At 40.5% G+C, this 20,218-nt stretch overlaps 2 protein-coding genes across 2 annotated transcripts in view; one reads left to right on the top strand and one right to left on the bottom strand.

Annotated features, from left to right (window-relative positions):
- LOC142396677 (obg-like ATPase 1) overlaps positions 1 to 14,801 on the bottom strand; it is a 45,494-nt gene extending 30,693 nt beyond the window's left edge. Inside the window, exons 1-4 of the mRNA XM_075479678.1 lie at positions 14,666 to 14,801; positions 14,465 to 14,553; positions 10,366 to 10,509; positions 5,453 to 5,580 (exon numbers count right to left, since the gene is read on the bottom strand). Of these exons, the coding sequence (XP_075335793.1) occupies positions 5,453 to 5,580; positions 10,366 to 10,509; positions 14,465 to 14,553; positions 14,666 to 14,680 (376 nt within the window). The 5' untranslated portion in view covers positions 14,681 to 14,801. The remainder of the gene's footprint in view (positions 1 to 5,452; positions 5,581 to 10,365; positions 10,510 to 14,464; positions 14,554 to 14,665) is intronic.
- A 3,927-nt stretch (positions 14,802 to 18,728) lies between these two features.
- sp9 (sp9 transcription factor) lies at positions 18,729 to 20,142 on the top strand. The gene has a single exon (XM_075478708.1). The coding sequence runs from the start codon at positions 18,753 to 18,755 to the stop codon at positions 20,016 to 20,018; it is 1,266 nt and encodes a 421-aa protein (XP_075334823.1). The 5' UTR covers positions 18,729 to 18,752; the 3' UTR covers positions 20,019 to 20,142.
- The last annotated feature ends 76 nt before the right edge of the window (positions 20,143 to 20,218 follow it).

The raw sequence follows: 20,218 nt of genomic DNA, 5'->3' as shown, positions 1-20,218 counted from the left end.
TCTATGCATTCACACGCATTCATACACCAATGGATGCATCGGCAGGTAACGTAGGGTTCAGCGTCTTGCCTAAGGATGCTGCGACTGTGAGTCATACCACCGAACTTCCAATTAGAAAGGCAACTGACCCTCCTCCAGAGCTACAGCCGCCCCTATACTCAGCGTGTTGATGGACCTAAAAACTATGCTTTTCAAAGCTGATTGACACATTTTTACAAAAATTAAATTAACTGTATCTTTGAATGTGGGTTCCATAAGTTAAAACTACGTTAAAGATTATGTCATTAAGTTAAGTCATAATGCATAGCCCCGCATTTGGTGAAAACCAAACACAACACATCAATACAAACACCTCATAGCAGCTGTCAAGAACAGTGGTGGAGAGGTGAAAATTTGGGCTTGTTTTGCAGCCACACGACCTGGACACCTTGTAGTCATTGAGTTGACCGTGAACTCATTGACCATGAACCATACCAAAGTATTCTAGAGTCAAAGGGGAGGCCATCTGTCCAATAGCAGAATCAAGTTGTAATGGTCTAGTCAGAGTCTAGATCTCATCCTGACTGAAATACTTTAGCGAGACCTTAAGAGAACTTTGCATAAACAAATACCCGCAAACTTCAGTGAGCTGGAAAACCGCTGTAAAAGAAAAGTGGGTCAAAATGTATCTAAAATGATGTGAGAAACGGATAACATCAAACAGTCCCGCTGTCAAGTTATAGAGGTGGTTCGGTTCAACAAGCTATTGGAGTGTGAGTGGAGTGTCCTTAGTTCTTTTACACGCTGCTACTGCATGTTCTGATTTTTTTTTTTTTTTACAGTGCAATGTGCCGTGTGCCGTTGTTCATCTGAGGTTGTATCTACCTCATTTGCAGACCTGGTAAGGACCAAATGATTTTTTATCTATCTCATAACAAATAAAATGATAGAATCGAAAGAAAGTGTAGTAAAGAAAAACTCAACAGCAATATGGCTGAGATTTCATGAAAAGTATAAACTTTCTTTTTTCCTAAAAGTTCCATAAAAGAAGGGAGAGTCTCAACTTAACCAAGAATTCAGGTGCTGACAGTGTGAATATCACAGAAAGAGAAAGTCTGTGCCAAAAATAACAGCTACTTTCAACTCAGCCGCCCACAACCACAGAAAGTCCCTTAAGATGAGTGTGCTATACCATGGTATCTTAAGGCTAGAATCTTAGTGAGTGCCATGCAACCGTAAATAAGTCCTCATTAACCGTGAACTAGAGATTGCCAGCAGCGACGGGGGGGCGGGGGCACTGTGTGAGCATTCAAACATCTAATTGCTGGAAACCAAACATCTGGGAATAAGGCCAGGTGGGCTGGCAGAGTTGCTAGTGGGAAACAGAAGAGTAGATGAAGTAGAACATGTCTGTGTCTTGTCTCACACGGTACAGGTTCCAACCGCTTTCCAAACACTGCAGAGGCACATGGAACATTTCGCCTGCAAACCATTTTGCTATGAGACAGGAAACACCAGAATCAGCTTTCAGGATGTCATCATGTATTTAAACAGTTTCTGGAAGATATTGTTGAAAGTGAATCTTCTGTTTATGCAGGCTTTTCAAAGTCATTGGGGAGGGAAAATATTCAGAATGTGCAGAGCAGACATAAAGAGGTGGCACCAGTAACCCTATACTGGGAATGAAGTATCCTAAAAAAAGGATTGTCAGAAATGTAATGATCTAAAGTTTAGCAAGACTTCAGGACTTAAATTAATCCAATTTAAATCAAGTGCTTGAGTTTTCACTTCATACCAATGACCCCACAACAGTAGTAAGCTTTTAATGAAATTCTCTGTTGTATGCAAACTCCTCTATGCTCTATCAAACAAAAAAACAAAAAAAGAAAAAGAAAGAAAAACACCATTCAAGGCAGAAATAGGGTGGTATCCACAAACATATAATAAAGCCATATAAAAGCAGTGGCTTTACTGTTGCACTCCGCTTAGATAGATATAATTACAAAACAAAAGCAACTATATTGAATGCTAAACTTGTGAAACAAACCACATTGTTTCTTCAGACTTGACAAGAGTAAAAACAATGGCATGCCAGAGCAAATAGCTGCAGACACACACAGACAGAAGAAGCTTTCAATTTCTATTTCAAATTGCTTGGAATGTTTGTCTTCCTCCAGTGAGCAGACACAAAAGAGTTGGTTTTGGTTGAGGATCTGGCACATACAGATCCTCATAGATCTGTATATATATGGTTCATCGTCAAAACCACTGTGGGTACTTTTCACCACATTCTGTTAAAGCTATGAATATAGAAAGACACACAACCCGCATAATTAATACAAATGTAAAGATCACAATGTGCACATTAAAATCCCCAAAAAGAATAAAAACAAATCAACATTCTGAAATAAAACTCAAATATAAACATCAAGTGGATCCTATTCATGTATGCTGGCGGTAATGTTGCTAAAGCATTATACAACTTTTCCTCTGTGGGATCTCCAATGCTATTCAAATAATCTGCTAACTATCATATCCCGTTCAAACAGAGAGATATGGGTCAACCCATTTGGCAGCTGGCCCTCCTTGAGGAGCTCTTAGTGGACTCGGGTCTGTGTCTGCTGTGTGGAGACGGTATTAAAAATACATCAGTGAGCCACATGTTTTCTGTGAGTGTGGCAGTCTCGGTGATGTTGACAAAAACATCCCCAAATGTGAATTTCTCCAACAAATGCTCTGCTTGCTCCTATGTGGCAAAGCTTTGCTAAACACTACAGTGCTCATTACAGCTTCACCAACCCAATTGAAAGGTTCAAGGGATCGTTTTGGTGATTTCTCTATGTCAACAAATTCTATCAAAATACAAGATGTAACAATGATTTGCATCATAACAAGTATTTCATTACTTTGTTGGTGGCCACTGAGCATGCTCAGGAACATAGTTTGTGTTGTGGACCCTGCCTTGTAGCAAGTGAGACACATTTTGCATTCGCTTTAGTTTTTTCCGGTTGTATTTTGTAATACTCAGTTTGTCTGCACTTCAGTCAGTTTTATGCTGTTTTAGTTTGCATCGGTTTGCCCTCGTACATTTCCTTACCCTAACCCTAACCACCTGCAGTTAGTTCTGCTTCCTGTGTTTGTTTGGCTTTGCACCTGTTTTGAATTAGCTGACTACCCCACACATGGGTTTAGTTTATGATCACTCCCTGTATATACTGTATATACTCCCTGTGTTTTTTTGGTCATTTGCCAGATCATCCTTGCACTCACCAAAGTTTGACTTGCATTTTTGTCTTTGCATTTGATCCTCACCTGTTTCTACCCATGCTTCACATCAGCACCTCCAGTTTTTTGTAGTACTGTGTGGGGTGCTCAGTGTCTTTGTGTTGGTTGATGGGGTCACATTAAAGTGTTCTGCTGCCCAAAGACACTTTCAAATAATGTTGATTGGATTCACTGCGCCTGAGTTAGACTTGTTTTATCACTGATCATCATCTGAGACATCTTAAATTGTTAATAACTCTGAGCATGTAACCTGTGCTCTCCCCTTTCAGCTACATTAACGTAGCATCTTCAGATTTTCCGCGTTACATTAACGCACAGTCTCTATTTTTTTGGGACCACTTCATCCTGTTGTATATCTGCACATTTATAGTATTTATAGCATTCAGTTTGTACTACAGCTCCTTATTTTTTGAAGATTCTGTATATATATCGATATGGTCTATACTAAATACTCTGCACCAACTACACCAAGTCAAATTCCTTGTAAGTGCAAACCTACTTGGCAATAAACTTGATTCTGATTCTGATTTATAGGAACTGCTCTCTGGGACAGTAAAAGAAATCACAATGTTGCTTTTCAAAGTCATTTTTATTCTTTACGTCATAAACTGCAGGCAAGCTCTGGAACCGAAAATGACCAAAAGCAAATCAATCCCCACAGACTCTTGTGTTCAAGCACAGTAAAAAAACAGTTTTGGTCTTTGTAGCTAATTTCCCATTCATGACAGAAACCTGGGGTCATCGGTCAGATCCAGCTCTGTACACCCCTTCTTATTTCAGGCATCACTTCTGACGCCCCGAAAATTAAGATTGTGACAAGCTCATTACAAATTGAGCTTTCAAAACAGTAGTCCACATACAAATGGTTCATGTCACGTTGGAAACATATATCTTTTGGATAAAGTTTATAGAAATAGGATGCCACCCAGTGCAACAGTGACAAAGTTATTCTCGGATAACAATAGAGCTCTCTGGCAGAGAGGAATCAGATAAATCAAGCTTTAGAAACACAGGCAGTACAATTTAGAATGATTCATTTATTGTCGGTTAATGTCTTTTCATGTTGGACTATATTCAAGGATGATAAAAGGGACTTAAGCCTGACTGAGAACCACAGGAAAAATGAAAGTTTTTATATAACTTTCAATTATCTTTTGGTGGGATCTGCTGACAATAAAAGATACAGAATAACATCAACGTAATTGTCCATTAAAACCTCAACTGACAGCAGTTAATCTGAGCTGACATTTCCACTGTGTAAATCATTACTAAATCTTACAAAAAGTGACATTTTTTTCAGAACCGCCTGTACAAATCTACAGATTATGAAATGGTGTTTGAAAATTGCATTGCAAGAGATGCAATATGTTAGAGATGACATAGAACATAGAACTTTGGAACAATGTAGAAAAATGGCCTCAATCTTAACCCTTCTGATCCATCCGCTCTTTGCCTGCCGGCATTGACTATAATCAGAGCTCTTTTCATATAGTGGGAAAGTCAATAACGGCATACAATCAGCAAACAAATTCAGCGATTTTTAAAATCGGCCCCTGCACTCATTTCACTCGCAGTAATTTGAATTATTCTAGAATGTAACACTTTAACCACCGAAGACAAGGAATATGTCAGAGATACGGAAGAACCTGAGACAGAGAAGGCGATTTGGGGACCATCTCACTGAGGGACGTGGAAGTAGAAAAATAAGCTTTTACGACAGAAAAGAACATGACGAAAAATTTTAGAAACAGATGAGAAAGGCAAGAGAAGAAAATTCATGATATCATATTTATTAATAGGTCACTTACCTCCTTTCTACTCTTTTGGACTAAATCAAAAGTGGAAATCATAAAACAACAATAATAACCTTAAACCCAGTCCTGTGATCCTCATTCAGGGAGCCTTTCTGTAGGAATGTGAGGTTTGGTGTGACTTAATTCATTCTGAATGTGACTGTATGTTGATCTTGGCACCAACCCACACCAATACCCTGCAAGTAAAGCTCAGTAAAATTGTGGACTCTGGTTTCAAATGCCTGGTGGTGGAGTCTCAGTGGGACCAAATGGTAATTCTTTAAAGTTTTCTACGTTGAACTTTAACAACAAACTAGAATATTAAATACTTTAGAAATGTTTTATGTGATCTGCTGATGATGTCACATTCTGAATAATGAAGCAAACTGACTCACGTGTCATGTGGAAGATAGCATCACAGGCGCTGATGTGGGACAGGAAGGCATTTCCCAGGCCTTGGCCAGCATGAGCACCTTTCACCAGGCCAGCAATATCAACAACATTTAGGAATGCTGGGACTTTGCTGTAAAAGCAAAGAGTTAAGATTCAATATAAACGGCTCCGCTTCATGCTAAATTCTGTTTCTCACCCATTTTCAGAGGGGTGCAGATTTAAAGGGGAACTGCGGTATTTTCAACATTAGCGAAAAGTTGCTTCTGTCGTGTTTTATTTGGCAGCTCGTTCATGCTCGAACTATTTTCTTAGCGGTGGCGGAGTAATATCAACGAACATCCAGTACAAAATGTCAAATAAAACACGACAGAAGCAACTTTTCACAACGAAATTTGATATGGATTACCAGTGCACACCAGTAACCACTCCGGTGAGTTGATGATTTTGAAAACGGACGTTTATGGTGCTTTTACGGACCTTTTTGGACATGCACATGACTTGCCATTCTGAAGCAGGTTGAGAAGAATCAAAATTAGGGAAATACCGGAGACAGCAGTAAACATCAAAAAAGCGGTGAGGGGGGTTCTAAAACATTGCAGACGACTCAGAAAAGAGGCTTAATGTTGAAAATACCGCAGTTCCCCTTTAACTTAAGGGTGAGGTTCAAGATTCAAATTTTGCTGCATTGGACTATATTAAAATGTGAATGCTGCTTCGTCTCCTTAAAAACAAAACAAAAAACAAAAAAAAAACACATAACACTGTGTCGGTTTTCAACAATAATGACAAAACAATGTCATTCAACAGCACCATAAAGTCTGAAAAATACAAGTCGAACTAAATAGAATACATCACAGAATATAAACAGCACAATTTCAGCACTAATGTGAAATTTTACAGCATGAAATTAGATACTTTTTTCCCTGTCAGTTAAATAAAAAGAAATATATATATAAAAAATATGTGGAAATATATGATTAAATGACTTGTGTGCTCAGTAATGTGCTATCTGCTGGAGATGTCTACTGGCTCCTCACTTTTAAATTGCTTTGTATAAAAGCATCTGCTTGATGACTAAATGCAGTGTGGTGTAAATATTGGAGTTGATATCAAACCAGTATGACACTTAATGACCGCCACTTTGAGGGTGTAACATTTTTGGAATTGTGAAACTAGAGGAAATTAGCTACTAAAACACAGAAAACTTGTGCATGCATAAGTTACAACTTACTCCCCCAAGTCAACACTTTGGAGAGAGCCTTTGTTTTGCCTTTTTGCAGAAATTAATGCTACAAGTTTCTTAGGAAATGGGTCCTTTATTTTGGCACGTGTCAGATTAGATTATTGCCATTTCTTCCAGGCAAAACTACACCAGCTCCTTCAAGCTAGATGGTTTTCAATGGTGTTCCGTAATCTTTAAGTCATAGCACATGTTCTTAGTCAGATTTAGCACTGGGCTTTGACTCGGCCATTCTGAGACATTTAAATTAGTTGTTTTGTTCATACCCTTAAATGCAACCCTTCACATCCTGTAAAGTATCACTCCTACAGGTGGCAGAATCGAAGTAAGACTCACATGAGTTTCTACATCAAAGCAAATGTCTTTCTCAAGTGTTTACTGCAAGAAGCAACTAAATCCTCATAAGACAGGGGGAAAGGTGTTTGGATGGAGCGATAACGTACATCACTTTGAATCACTCGTGCCTTCACAAAGCATGTTCAAGACCAACGTGTGTCAGGAGGTTTTTCGACTCTGAGTTTCATTCCGTTAACAACATGACAACACTTTATTAAAGCAACACGAGAGAAGTTTCTGGACCTTAAAACTATGTCCTACACCAAGCTGTGTTATGCACATTCTTGGGCCTGGAACTGCCCTGGAGCAAAGATGGATGAAATACTACAGTTCACAACTCTGATTTCCAGCGCAGCACAAAATGCTACCACTGTTACAAATAAAGTTGAGGGAATAAAGTCAGTGTGGTTCTTACAAATAAAGGAAAGAAAAATCAACTCAGACCCACATCCAGCAATGAGTCCCAAGACAACACTACCAGAGAAGGTGAGGAAGAAGACATAGGAGCAAGACACTGGACAAGAATAAACTTCATATTAGATTTGATTGCTGAAGAGAGCTCAGAGAAAAAGACAGGATGACACACACAGGCAGAGTTAGCCTCACTGTAGCTATAGGTTAGTAATAAACGATTACCCGTAGCTCTCTTGTTCTGTTACATTTGATGTGTTTGGCTCTGTCTGCAAGTATGTCAACATGCTGGCTTAAATTCACGAGAAGAATACAATCACTTTCATTTCTCCCTCTGCTCTGTGTGGGCTGTAAATCTGAGGAGACTGAAGCTGTGGTTGACTCCTGCTATAAAACTAATGAAACATGTTTATATACCCCAGACATTTACTTTAGTGCTCTGTATCGTGACTAACGGGAAATACACAACATTAAGGCAATGTGTTCATCCTTTTTATTAATCTGCGATGAAACGTTATCCCTCTGCCTCACAGATAAAGCCTCAGTTAGATTCTTCAAATTTAATTTCAGACTAACGTTGAAATAAGTTCTTCACAAGTATAAATGTTTGCTCAGTTTGTACAAATTTGAAACCAAAATCAAAAGTTTGCAGCCTTTCCTAAGATCTTCTGCTTACTTGGAATACAGAAAACGGTTATATATACAATGTGCATGATGTTGTACATGTACACTTTTTGTTCAGTCTTTTTGTGAGCATGCTTGTTAGTCACATAAATCATATAAAGCTAAGGCTGGGCAACGATTAAAACATTTTAATCTAATTAATCACGTGACTTCCCTGATTAAACGTGATTAATCGGATTTGTATGCAAACTCCAAAAATGAATTCAAAAGTAGTGTATAGCTTTTAGCATTTAGTTTTATTTTAAATGTGCTGCCATATGAATGAAAGTGCCATAACATTTGTTGTGCAAACACACTTTTAACATCAGCATCTTTATGTAGTTTTTATGTAGAAGCCTCGCTCCACTGTCTGTTTCCTTGAATGACTTGCTGGTATCAATTGTGTGTTTTGCCTTTAAGTGATATTTTAGACTGGAACTACTACGGTGATAAGACAATTCAACTTGGCAGTGTTTACAGATGACTTTGGTTCTGTCGACTCCGCCGTCTGGAAGAACTTTAAAAGAAAAATGGTCGAGTAAAATTTCCGTACCCTTCTCCATGTTTGGTGGATCCGCCAATTACTTTCTTTTCCGGTTCCGCAGCAGACAGCAACAGACTTTTACAAAATAAAAGCCTGTGAGCAACAGACTTTAACAATAATAAAATAAATAATAAAACCTGTGTTAATGCGCGATCAAATATTTATCGGCGTTAAATAATTAGCGCGTTAACACGATAAGAACGAGTTAACTTGCCCAGCCCTATATAAAGATGTGCAATCTTAGGTCCAATAACATTACCCTTCTTTGTCTCTTGACATAAATTCACGTGTATAGTGGTGCATGTACAGTGCTCAGACTGAGGTTTGATTTCAAGGCAGTGGCTGTACATCCCATAACTGTAGGAGCAGATAAAAAGCAAAAAAAATGCAGATTCCCTAGTGATGCTATACCATGCTTTAACTCTTTTGTCATTTCCCGGGTTTAGGCAATACAATTAGCTGGTTAGAGTGAGAAGAAGATCACGATCAGGGATGAAATACACTTACTGTATCTACAATGCAAACTTCAGTACAGTTTACATGCAGTTCACAGGTCACATTTTTCAAATTAGGACAGTCTCCATAATCGTTTGAATTCTGACCACTTTCTCGGGCCCTGCTGCTAAAAAAATATCCCCACAATATGATGCCTCCGCCACTTCACTACTTTTCTGTAGCATTCTTAGAGTTATGGGTTTGTGCCAAATGCAGTGTTTTCCTTGATGGCCAAAAAGCCAACCATCTTCCACACCTTCGGGCAGATGCTTTCGTGTAGTTTTTTTCCCCCTTGTTTTATTAAATCTTGCTGCCATGCTGTTCAACAAGCCATACTTGTTCAGTCTTTTTCAAAATGTACTGTCATGAACTTTCAAGATGCTAATGTGCAAATAACCTTTCTCACTGTAGAGTTTTGTTTGGAAATGGTTCTGTAACCCTTCTTGGATTGATGGACAGAAACTGTTACTTCTCTAAGATGATTGCAAATGTCTTTCCTCCTTAGCATTGCATGCTTCAGACCAGCAAACTGCCAAAACTTCTGCACCTAAAGAGGTCTTCACACTTGTTGATGACCATTTAATCAAGAGCATTTGATTAGCAGCACCTGGCTATTTACTCTCTTAATTCCTACGAAGCAGTAAAGATCGATTTAGTTTTTCACACACTGCCCCTGCATTTCTATAAGTAAACAATTACAGCGTGTATCATGTAATGTTGTTGTTCAAATATTTTGTTTTTCAACTAATGTTTTTCCAGTAAAAATAAGAGTGAATTCATTGTATTTTTGGTATATTCACTATTTTTACAAAAAAATACATCAAATAGGCTTTAGCCAGCTTTATCTTGTGAAATGCCTGTAGAGTAGAAAAGCTGTACAATGGCTACAGAGATGTAAGACCACAAAGCATTTTATTCCACAAATATCTGTTTGTTCGGTTTACTTGTGTAAATAGAAGTGGAACCCATCTTGCTTTCATTTGATCAAGCATAGTATAGTACAGCAAACCTGAATTCAGTCTGCTTAAACAGCCTCCATAATCATGTATGATAATCAGGAGTTCTTGTTTTTTTCTGTGAAAGAAGAGTAGAGCAGCAATCTAACATCATACACAACACATCATACAACTGCATGTCAGGAACACTGCTGCATTCTCATACCAGGAAGACCATCAGGAACCACAGATGTGAAGTGTGCATAATGTGTGAACGATGAGACCCCATACCTGGCAGGTTTGTGGAATTGGCAGAGGAAATCATAGCGTTCATCTGGAATGGGCACTCTGCTTTCATTTGGGTCAATGGTGCAGAAGGGGAAATTTTCAGCTGCGGCCTGACTTTTTGTCAGCACGTTGAAAAAGGTTGACTTCCTGAAAATAAAAACAGCAGTTAGGTCAAGACATCTGAAAGTGCTGGTGTGGAGAGCCTGCCGGTACGACCGGATGAACACGACGCACCTCGCTAGATTACGCAAAACTGACTTTTTTAAAGCTTTTTTTCTATATAAGAGAAAAAAAAAGAATAATATAATAGATTAAATACTTGTGCTCCTCTGTAAAACACCATGCCAAATTCGTTATAGATAATCCCCTAATAGTCAACATTTCCAATCTCAGCTATTGAGTATGATCAGCAAAACGTCGCCTCATGTTGTGATCACAAAGAGACTCATTTTCTGTGGCACAAGCTCCTCAAGTGTACTCAAAATCTGCAGACTATAGCGAGCCATAATGACATGGCATTTAAGGATAATCCAGGACTTTCCATCTTCATCCTTTCAATCAATTTCAAACTGAAATGTTGGCATGACGTTGCCTTAGACTTCCAATGTTCATATATCACGTCCTCATGCAAGTCTAGATTGATTCTTTCACATATTTGCCAACTGTTCCTTAGTCACAAAAAGAAAAGCAAGTCCCAGCAACAGTATAACCACTTTCAGATGTAACATTATGAATGTGAATATTTTCAGTTAAAATATGAGAATAGTATGCTGATCATAAAACATATGGGTCATGCCCGAATGCCAAAATATGCACAAAAACTATGAAGAATTCTGTCCTGTGGGTTTGAGGTGCACCCCATAGACTGTGTTCCAAATGGTTTTCTAGACCCACTTCCAGACTAAGCCTGAGGATGTTTATGAAGAATTATGATGATTGGAACAAATGTCCAAGAATTAGGGACTATTCGCCACTAAGGCCTACCGACGGGAAAACATTTTCTTCTACGGCGGCCATCTATGAGCATCATCAAGTACAGCAGCTTTAAAAGCATCTTTGGAACCTGATTTATATTTAGACTGTTTTGCCCAGTCGAGCTCTCCAAGGTTACAACAACAATAGCGTCTTCTTCACCATCAACTTGTATTGTAGACCCAATCCCAACCAGACTGTTCAAGGAGGTCTTCCCCTCAATCATTATTGGGATTGAAGGAACCGCATTAGGCTGGTTTAAGTCATATTTTACCCCACAGCTTTCAGTTTGCTCACGTAAACGAGGAATCTTCCTCACGCGCCAGAGTAAGTGACGGAGTCCCGCGAGATTCTATTGAAAACATTATTTTCAAACAGTTCATTGATTTTCTCACACATCTGTTGCCAAACTGCAGATCCTCTGCTTATCTGTGCCGCTGAACTTTCATGGATTCTGCTTTTGTGCCAAATCGTGATAACAGATATTAATTGTTTTAAATGCCTTCTTTTAAACCTCAGCACTAGCCCTAAATTGCTCCTATTGAAAACAAAGAAATAGCCAAAAAACATTTTGGAATAACTGCATTTTTTTTCTTTTAATCAGCATTTTTCATTTTGGTTTTAGACTGCAATTTTATAATATTTCTGTCGTTGTTGGGAAAATAACCTACGTTGTACGTTCCTCAGGACAAAGGTTCCCTTTTGTTGGTGTTCACCTCTCAGTCTTGGTTGGTTTTATCATTTAAGATTGATTAATCAAAGATGGGCATTTTAAGTCTCCATTTAAGCCTAACCCTCCTCATTGGAGTGTTTGAAGCCATTTGTCACAAGAGGTTGCAGGATGTTCTACCCAAAACACAATTAAATATTAATTACTTATTCACATTTGTGTTTCTTGTCTTGACTTATCATTATTAAGTGGGGGGAAAAAAAGTGGCTTCTGTTGACGGATTAGTTTTTTTCTTTTCCAAACCAGTGATTCTTTAGAAATAAAAATCAGTCCACAACAATAAAAGAGCTTTGGTCTATAATTAAAAAAAAAGACCAAGTCTAACTTGAAAACCAGTACAAAGGAGGTAAGGAACACTTTTTTATTCACCTTTTTCACCTTGTGAACTTTTGAATTGTATATTTTATTCACACAGAACCAAAGTTAGTTTAAAAATCCCTCCGTGGTCACACATACTGTACACATTAACCTACATATACGCATGTTTTTGAGGGTCAGGGTGCAGGGAAGTACAGACAAGCTCTAAGGTAACAGTAATATTGATTGTATGCCTTGTCCATACATACAAATGCACAACATTTCATCTTCCCAATGGCTGGTGTTTGTCTATCACAATGTTGTCTCCCCAGCTAGTTCAGCCGTTTGCACGAAGCTGTGAGAGTCTTTGTTTTTCTGCTCGAATGCCTTCTTAATCTTAATCATCCTCCTTGTCATAATGCAAGCTGCCCAATTCAAGGTGATCGTGTGACTGTTACATTGCACTTTCAGCACTCTCAGTCACTTTGTCATTAAGAGCAGTACGTAAAAAAAATATTACACCTCCTAAAAATTTCATGAGAGGTAAGAAAAAATTCTAGAAGCTATTCTTTTAAAAAAAATGTAAACAGCGGTTTCTTGACCAGTTTCATGTGGGAAAGAAGCTGATTCACAAGGTAAAAGGTGAATGTCCTTATGTATGTGTGGGATTGAACTCATTTGAGGCAGTTAGGCCTTGTATGATGTTTCCATAAAGGGTTAGACACACATGCCTAAACTGTCTCCTGCCCATGAGCAGAAGCATGGCAGCCAGTTTCATAAGTGTGAGACATGTTCAGTTACACCCAGCTAACAGCTGGCTGGCATTTGAACACAGTTGATTCATGAAGAAACCATAGGAGGGTTGACGGCTACTACTTTGACACAAATGTGCTGTGGCAGGCCACAACCTCAGTGAGTTCTACTTCTTATAACAGGAAGAAATTGAGGTTTGGCTGCGGTAAGAAGTGAAAACACTGGACACTAGAGAGTGAGATCTTTGTGCAGTCGTCTCCAAAACCTGGCAGAACAGCTCCCAATACACACCACACGTGGACAAACGTCTGTAGGAAACCGGAGCTGAATATTATATTTTCCTCCACTATCAAGCAGTGTTACAATATATGAAAAATGACTTCTAGAAAAACACCCTGAACCTGTCAACAGCCTAACTAAAACACTAGCAGTGACTAAATTTGCACAAATTACAATGAAATAACAAGGGACTCCTCAGCATCAAGGGCCTTTAAGTCTTTTGAAGCTTTATTCTAGGCCGCTTGAAAAGATCCAGTTCAGTTGAAAATCACTCAAATGTTGTTTTTTGAATCTGCAAAAAAAGATGAGAACCTTGTCAGCTGGTTTTAGCGCGACCTGTCGCCCTATCTGTAACCTAAATGGGGCCGCAGGGAGGCCATGTAAAATCCACCCTGTGACTACTTTATGACAGAGAGAGTCTTCATGGATGCTGACAAAAAGAATGCATCTGACCAGGTCTGACCTGCAACCAGCATGTCATCCTCTTAACTCACAAAAGACCTGAGATATGAATGGGTTAGCGTGAAAAATAGATAAATCAAGGGAATACGTGCTATTTTATTTTAAATCAATGGGTTCTTTGAAATCAGAGGTTTAGCCTCAATCGTAACGCTTATCTGATTTAAAACACTAAAAAACAGGATCTAGGTATAGTACAAACACTTAAACAGAGAGAAAGTTGATGTGCATGAAAGGAAAGACATGGGTGGCAGGACACGTGACTCCACACACTGGCACTCTCAAGGAGCACAGAGATATTTTCCACACAAAGTCACATGAAGCTTTGATTTTTGTCTTGCTGGCAAACGCATTAAAAATAATATGAACGACACATTTCTTGCTTTAGTTTGCAGTGTTGCTAAAACAAGATGGGGAAGCTCCATTGAAAGCTTCACAATTCCTGCAAAAAAAAAAAAGAATTTCTACTCTTTAGACATGAAGTGGATTGTTTATTATCTCTTTATTTCCTGGCACATATTCATTTCTGCGGTGTCAAAGAGACCAAATATAGTTGTGAAAAAGGCACATGCTGGTTAAAGCCATAAAATCTCTATGAATGAAAATACTTACCCAACATTGGGCAGGCCAACAATTCCTATTTTCAGTGAGGTGCCAAACCTTCCAATCAGCGGTGGTGGATTTGGTACATCTCCCTTCGCCTAATGAACACAATGTGAAAATATCTGCAGTCAGACTGAGCACTTGCCATTACATAATGCTCAACGCATGCCCATTCCTGAACGAATCAGTCCCCTGAAACACAAAACACACCTTTTTTGGAGCCATGTCCCCCCACTTAACTTTGAATCAACTTCTACAGCAGATCAGAAACCCAGAAAAGTGCATTCATTTGCAGAAAATGGGCAAAGCTAAGCCCTCAAAATGTAACCTGCCAACTGCACCTCAGCTAGCACGCTCTCTGCTTGTGCTGAAAATAGAACATGCAGCCTCTGGAAATGTAAGCTGACACTGTGAGCTGGCAGGCTGACCTGCACCTCCAAATTTAGCCGTCGATACTGTAGATGCGGGTTGATGAGCGCCTATAAAATCAATCTTAGGCAGCACAGTGTTATAAAAGCAAAGTTAAGCCCGATCAGCCTCCTCTGCCTTCTTCTCTATTGTCTGCTTTATGTGAGCATTTATGCACCAATCTTGACTCTAACTGAAGATAGTGCCAATGTGTCTTAGCAATACTTGCTTTTCCCTTGTTTTACAGTCATAAATCTTCATTATAAGTTGTTGTTTTTTTTCAACAGACCTATTATGATTTTATGTATTATGAGTCAATTTACTTGCTTTGGCCTCTGTGGGGAAAATACAGTGAGAATGAGCTGTCAAACTTAGTCCAGCGGTTATCTCAAGGAAGATAGAAGATAAACTGTAGCACTGTCATTTAAGCAGACGGAACAAAATAAAGCAAATGACCTGCTATGGACATACGGAATAGAATAAACTCTTCAACCCAGAAATGTCTGTAAGAAAGGAAGACGCGCCAAGTGGACACTTCTTGACAATCTACATACTTGTGCCCACATTGTCTTTTTTCACTGAGCCCCCTCCGATCCACTGCGATACAAGTGGAGTTGTCAGATATGAACATGCAGCTTCAGCACCAGAGAAATAAAGCACAACATCTTTTCACACATAGTTTACTCCAACCCCCTGTGAGAGAAACAGGTGTAGCCACACGAGCACACGAAATTACAACAATTAGTTAAACATCCTCAAATAAACTTCCCTTTGCAGACATACAAATTAAGGCATACAGGGGCACAGCCAGAAAACCACTGCCCAATCCAGCAGCCTGTCTGGTTTAACATGCAGAAAATGAGGCTTTAATAATCTGGATTTTGAGGCAAGTGAGGGTGGCTTTGCAGAAAGAATTTAAATGAATAGGTCTGAATTCATCATTTATCTTTTGTTGATGGATGCACCCCCACTTAGACTCATCACAATAGATGCAGAGCGTTTTGTTCGACCAAATAAATCATTCCCATTGTTTAAGGTACATTGATCAATCTAATGGCTTGTAATAGGCTCCTAATTGCCCCAGAGAAGTGCTCACGAATGGAGTCCAGAATTACAGATTCAACTAAGAATTTTCACTTGAACGACAAAGAGAAGATGATGTTCTCCCCTCTTGTCCTGCAAAAAAAAAAAAAAAAGAAAAAGTGCTTTGAAAACAACCGATATTCTGTTACGCTGCTAATATTTCTTTTTATTTTAAGTAAAAAAAAATGTAAAAGATGAAAGGCCAATATTTGTCAGTGCGTAAAGGGCCGCTGATTGCTCACATTTCTGTATTAGGACTTGCTCCAGCGTGCACACTGCGCTTCATTGAGACACAATACTGAGCAAGTAATCGTGCACGAGAATATTAACACCTGGATATACAGACATATACAGTGGCTCTGCCTCTCTATTAGCAAGCCCAAACATAAATGATGATCTATTGTTTTTGTTAAATGGAAAATGTGCAATTAATTGAATGATGAAGCTATATCTCGTTTCTTTTCTTTTCTTTTCTTTCTTTCTTTTTTTATTTTTTTTAGAAAGGAATTAGGTTATATTGAACAGAAATTCATTTCAATTTTCCTGACGCTCAAATTAATTTAAAATCTTTAGCAACAATCAACACTGCTTGTGCAAAAAAAAAAAAAAAAACCAGTTAATACTGTCAACGGCACTCTGCCAAATTGTCATGATTGCAAAAATGATTCAATTTTCCTGGCAGCGCTAAGCTGTTGATGAGACTGATTTTTATTCACTCTTTCAAAGGTGGAGCTTTAAAGCAAGAAAAAAAAGAAGAGTATTTGAACAAATTGCGCCTGTGTTTACTGGCAGCATTCACACGCTATAATAGAGCATTATTCACCCCACCCGTTCCTGAATACCGTAATGCACGTCGTTCGGTCAAGCCTTTCTCATGAAAATTGCTTTAACTTTTAAAAAGGGACGATGAATCACATCAGAGCAGGTCAATTTTACATTCGGCCATTATCTCTGAGCGTTTTAACAAGCTATGGAATATGCGGGCTTATTGGATTGTGATGGGCTACTCAAAGTGTGTGTGGAGGGGGGGGGGGGGGGGGGGTAAAATCTGGATACAAGTAGAATTGGTGAATACAGCATCCCCATCATTGTCCACAATTTCATTGAATGTGTGATTAAGCTGTTGTTAAACGTTATTTCACGGCTACCAGACAGGCATCGTGCCTCGGGGACGACTGGCGGCCTCAGCAGCAGGTACCACTTAATGGATGCTGAAACTTTTCTCCACCTTTAAAAATTCCTCTCTTTTCAATAAAAAAACTCCGGCAGAAGCTGTCAATTTGAATGAACCCCTCACCTGTGTTCCGCAAAACGTGTAAGCAGAGGGCAGCGTGTGCGGCAAGAAAAAGACCCAATTTGGCCGCATATGTGGGTGGATTTTTTAACGGGAAGAAAATGCAAAGGGCTCGGCTGAACCGTTTGGAGTCGTCAGCGGCTTTTTCTTGCAGGTGTTTTTGCTCGGTTAGCTCATAAGTGCGGTCCGACAGGTGAACCGCGTGCCGTCAGGCCCGGTTCTCGACTCGGCCGCCAAACTTCACCCATCAACGATCCCCCAATTTAAACACAAGGACTTTAAAAACGTCAAACAGAGCGTAGCCTCGAGCACCAGCAGTTTCCCCTCTCTGCGTAAACGGTGCCATGTCTGACACACACTGGCTGCGCGCCGTTTGGATAAAGTCATCTCCAAGTTCCCCCTCAAGCTGACAGTCTGTGCTTAAGTCAACAATTTCTCAATGACGTGATGCTCGTGATCTGAATGTCGAGAATGAGATCAGGAGCCTTGGGTTAGAGACGCTCCGCCACAATCCGCAAGCGTTTGGAAATTAGTAGAAAGCTTACCTTGAGGAGATTTGACGCGTGAACTCGGTTCTGCAACGAAAAGAGACATTGCGCCTTCGAATGACAATACATGAAAAATAACTGTAAGCATTAAAAAAAAAAAAAAAAAAAAAAAAAGACCAAATCGTGTCTTGTATGACAGTCTGAGCAGAGGCTGCACAACACATGATTGACGGCGGGGTTTTTGGTGTTTCTGTCTGCGGTCGTGTCTCTCATTGGCTGACTTCAAACCCCCCAGCCACGAATGCAGCCATTAGATTGGCTGCGCGTCTCCTCCAGCTGTACTTCAAAGAACACGCTCGCTACAACTAGGTAGTGTTGGGAGCTGCGAGCCAAGAGAGAAACCGTGTGACCCGAGTCAACACGGTGGATCTGAGTCAAATTGGAGCCATACAGCATTGATATCGCGAACTCTTTCATCACAGCACAGACCCTGGATATGGCTACGTCTATACTTGGGGTAAGTCCGACACTGTAACTCGCAAAAGTTGTGCGTAAAGTTACTGTTTATTTTTTTCTCTCTTTCTTTTCTTTTCTTTGCAAGGGAATATGTTTGCTGCTTTTGGTAAACATGCATGTTTTCTTGCCTGAGGTGAAGCTTTAGTACCATGCTGTGTTTGGGAATTTATAGTCAAAAATGAACCTTTATAGGTGCTTAAACTTTGCGATGGTTTCGGTATTTTCTACTCGGTGCCCTTACTACTTTAAGGAACCTGTTTGTAACAATCATTTAGCCTGCGTGTTTTTGTTGCTCACTGCGCCTAATAATACCTCATTCCTAAAATGTTTGAGCAAAGTTACTTGTATTCAAATACAATTGCATTCCTAATTTTTGTTGTGGTAATGTTTTGACCCTCCGCCGCCTCGGAGTACTACAATCTCACCCCATTTGTCAGCTCCTGTTTTTAAGTGTAACTTTTTGTGCTTCTCTCAGGAGGAACCACGGTTTGGAACTACACCACTAGCTATGCTGGCTGCAACTTGCAACAAAATCGGTAACACCAGTCCCCTCACAACTTTACCTGACTCCAGCGCTTTCTCAAAGGGCGGATTTCATCCGTGGAAAAGGTCGTCATCCAGCTGCAACTTAGGATCCAGTCTGCCCGGTTTCACAGTAGCAACGAGCCGTGCGTCGACGGGACTAACACCAACCAGTGGCACCGGCAACAGCGCCTTTTGCTTAGCCTCCACCTCCCCAACCTCATCTGCGTTTTCCACCGAGTACAGCGGTCTGTTTTCCAACTCTGCGAGCGTCACAGCGCAGGACTCTGGGCAGTCTGCTTTCATCTCCAAAGTCCACACATCAGCAGAGACTCTGTACCCACGGGTGGGGATGGCGCACCCATATGAGTCGTGGTATAAGTCGGGGTTCCACTCAACCATCTCTGGTGATGTTGCCAACGGGGCGTCCTCGTGGTGGGATGTCCACACTAATCCCGGGTCGTGGCTCGATGTGCAGAATCCCGCAGGCACCCTCCAGACCTCACTGCACTCCGGCACCCCCCAGGCAATCCACTCCCAGCTGAGCGGCTACAACCCGGACTTCTCCTCGCTGACCCACTCGGCGTTTAGCTCCACTGGAATCAGCCCCTCTGCGTCTCATCTACTGTCCACCAGTCAGCACCTGTTAACGCAGGACGGTTTCAAAACAGTCATCCCCACTTACACAGACGCTTCTGCCGCCAATGCCATGATTTCAGGGGGCAGTTCAGGAATAAGTAGCTCCTCGAGGTCGTCCAGGCGGTACTCTGGCAGAGCAACATGTGACTGTCCGAACTGTCAGGAGGCTGAGCGGCTGGGACCCGCCGGGGCCAGCCTGCGGAGAAAGGGACTCCACAGCTGCCACATTCCCGGCTGCGGCAAAGTGTACGGAAAGACATCTCACCTCAAAGCGCACTTGAGGTGGCACACCGGCGAGCGGCCTTTTGTGTGCAACTGGCTTTTCTGCGGCAAAAGGTTCACTCGGTCCGATGAGCTCCAGAGACACCTTCGCACCCACACTGGCGAGAAAAGGTTTGCTTGCCCGGTGTGTAACAAGCGCTTTATGCGGAGTGACCATTTGAGCAAGCACATCAAAACGCACACGGCAGGCGGAGGAGGCAAAAAGGGGAGCGACAGTGACACCGACACCAGTAACTTGGAGACCCCGAGGTCCGAGTCCCCAGAACTTATTTTGGAGGGAGTGAACCCCAGAATCAATGTTAAGGATCCGTCTCCTCACGACGAGCCCTGAGGGCTTCCCCCCAAAACTGCACAGCAATGAAAAAACGGGTCCTGTTTGACAGACAATTAAGGAGAAAATATTTCCAGAAGGGGTTGCAAAAACTAAAAAAAAAAAAAAAAGAATATATATATATATATATATATCTATTCTCCACAGGCGTAACGAGTATCTCATTCGTAAATTCATCTCAAGAAAACACAGATTGATTT

This window comes from Odontesthes bonariensis, chromosome 12 (genome assembly GCF_027942865.1).
Source record: "Odontesthes bonariensis isolate fOdoBon6 chromosome 12, fOdoBon6.hap1, whole genome shotgun sequence".
NCBI classification, from domain to species: domain Eukaryota; kingdom Metazoa; phylum Chordata; class Actinopteri; order Atheriniformes; family Atherinopsidae; genus Odontesthes; species Odontesthes bonariensis.
Note: the sequence above shows the minus strand (reverse complement) of the source record. Positions and strands in the feature narration are given on the sequence as shown.

Coding starts and splice junctions, on each gene's coding strand:
- sp9 (XM_075478708.1), top strand. CDS start 18,753: ATGCTGGCTGCAACTTGCAACAAAATCGGTAACACCAGTCCCCTCACA.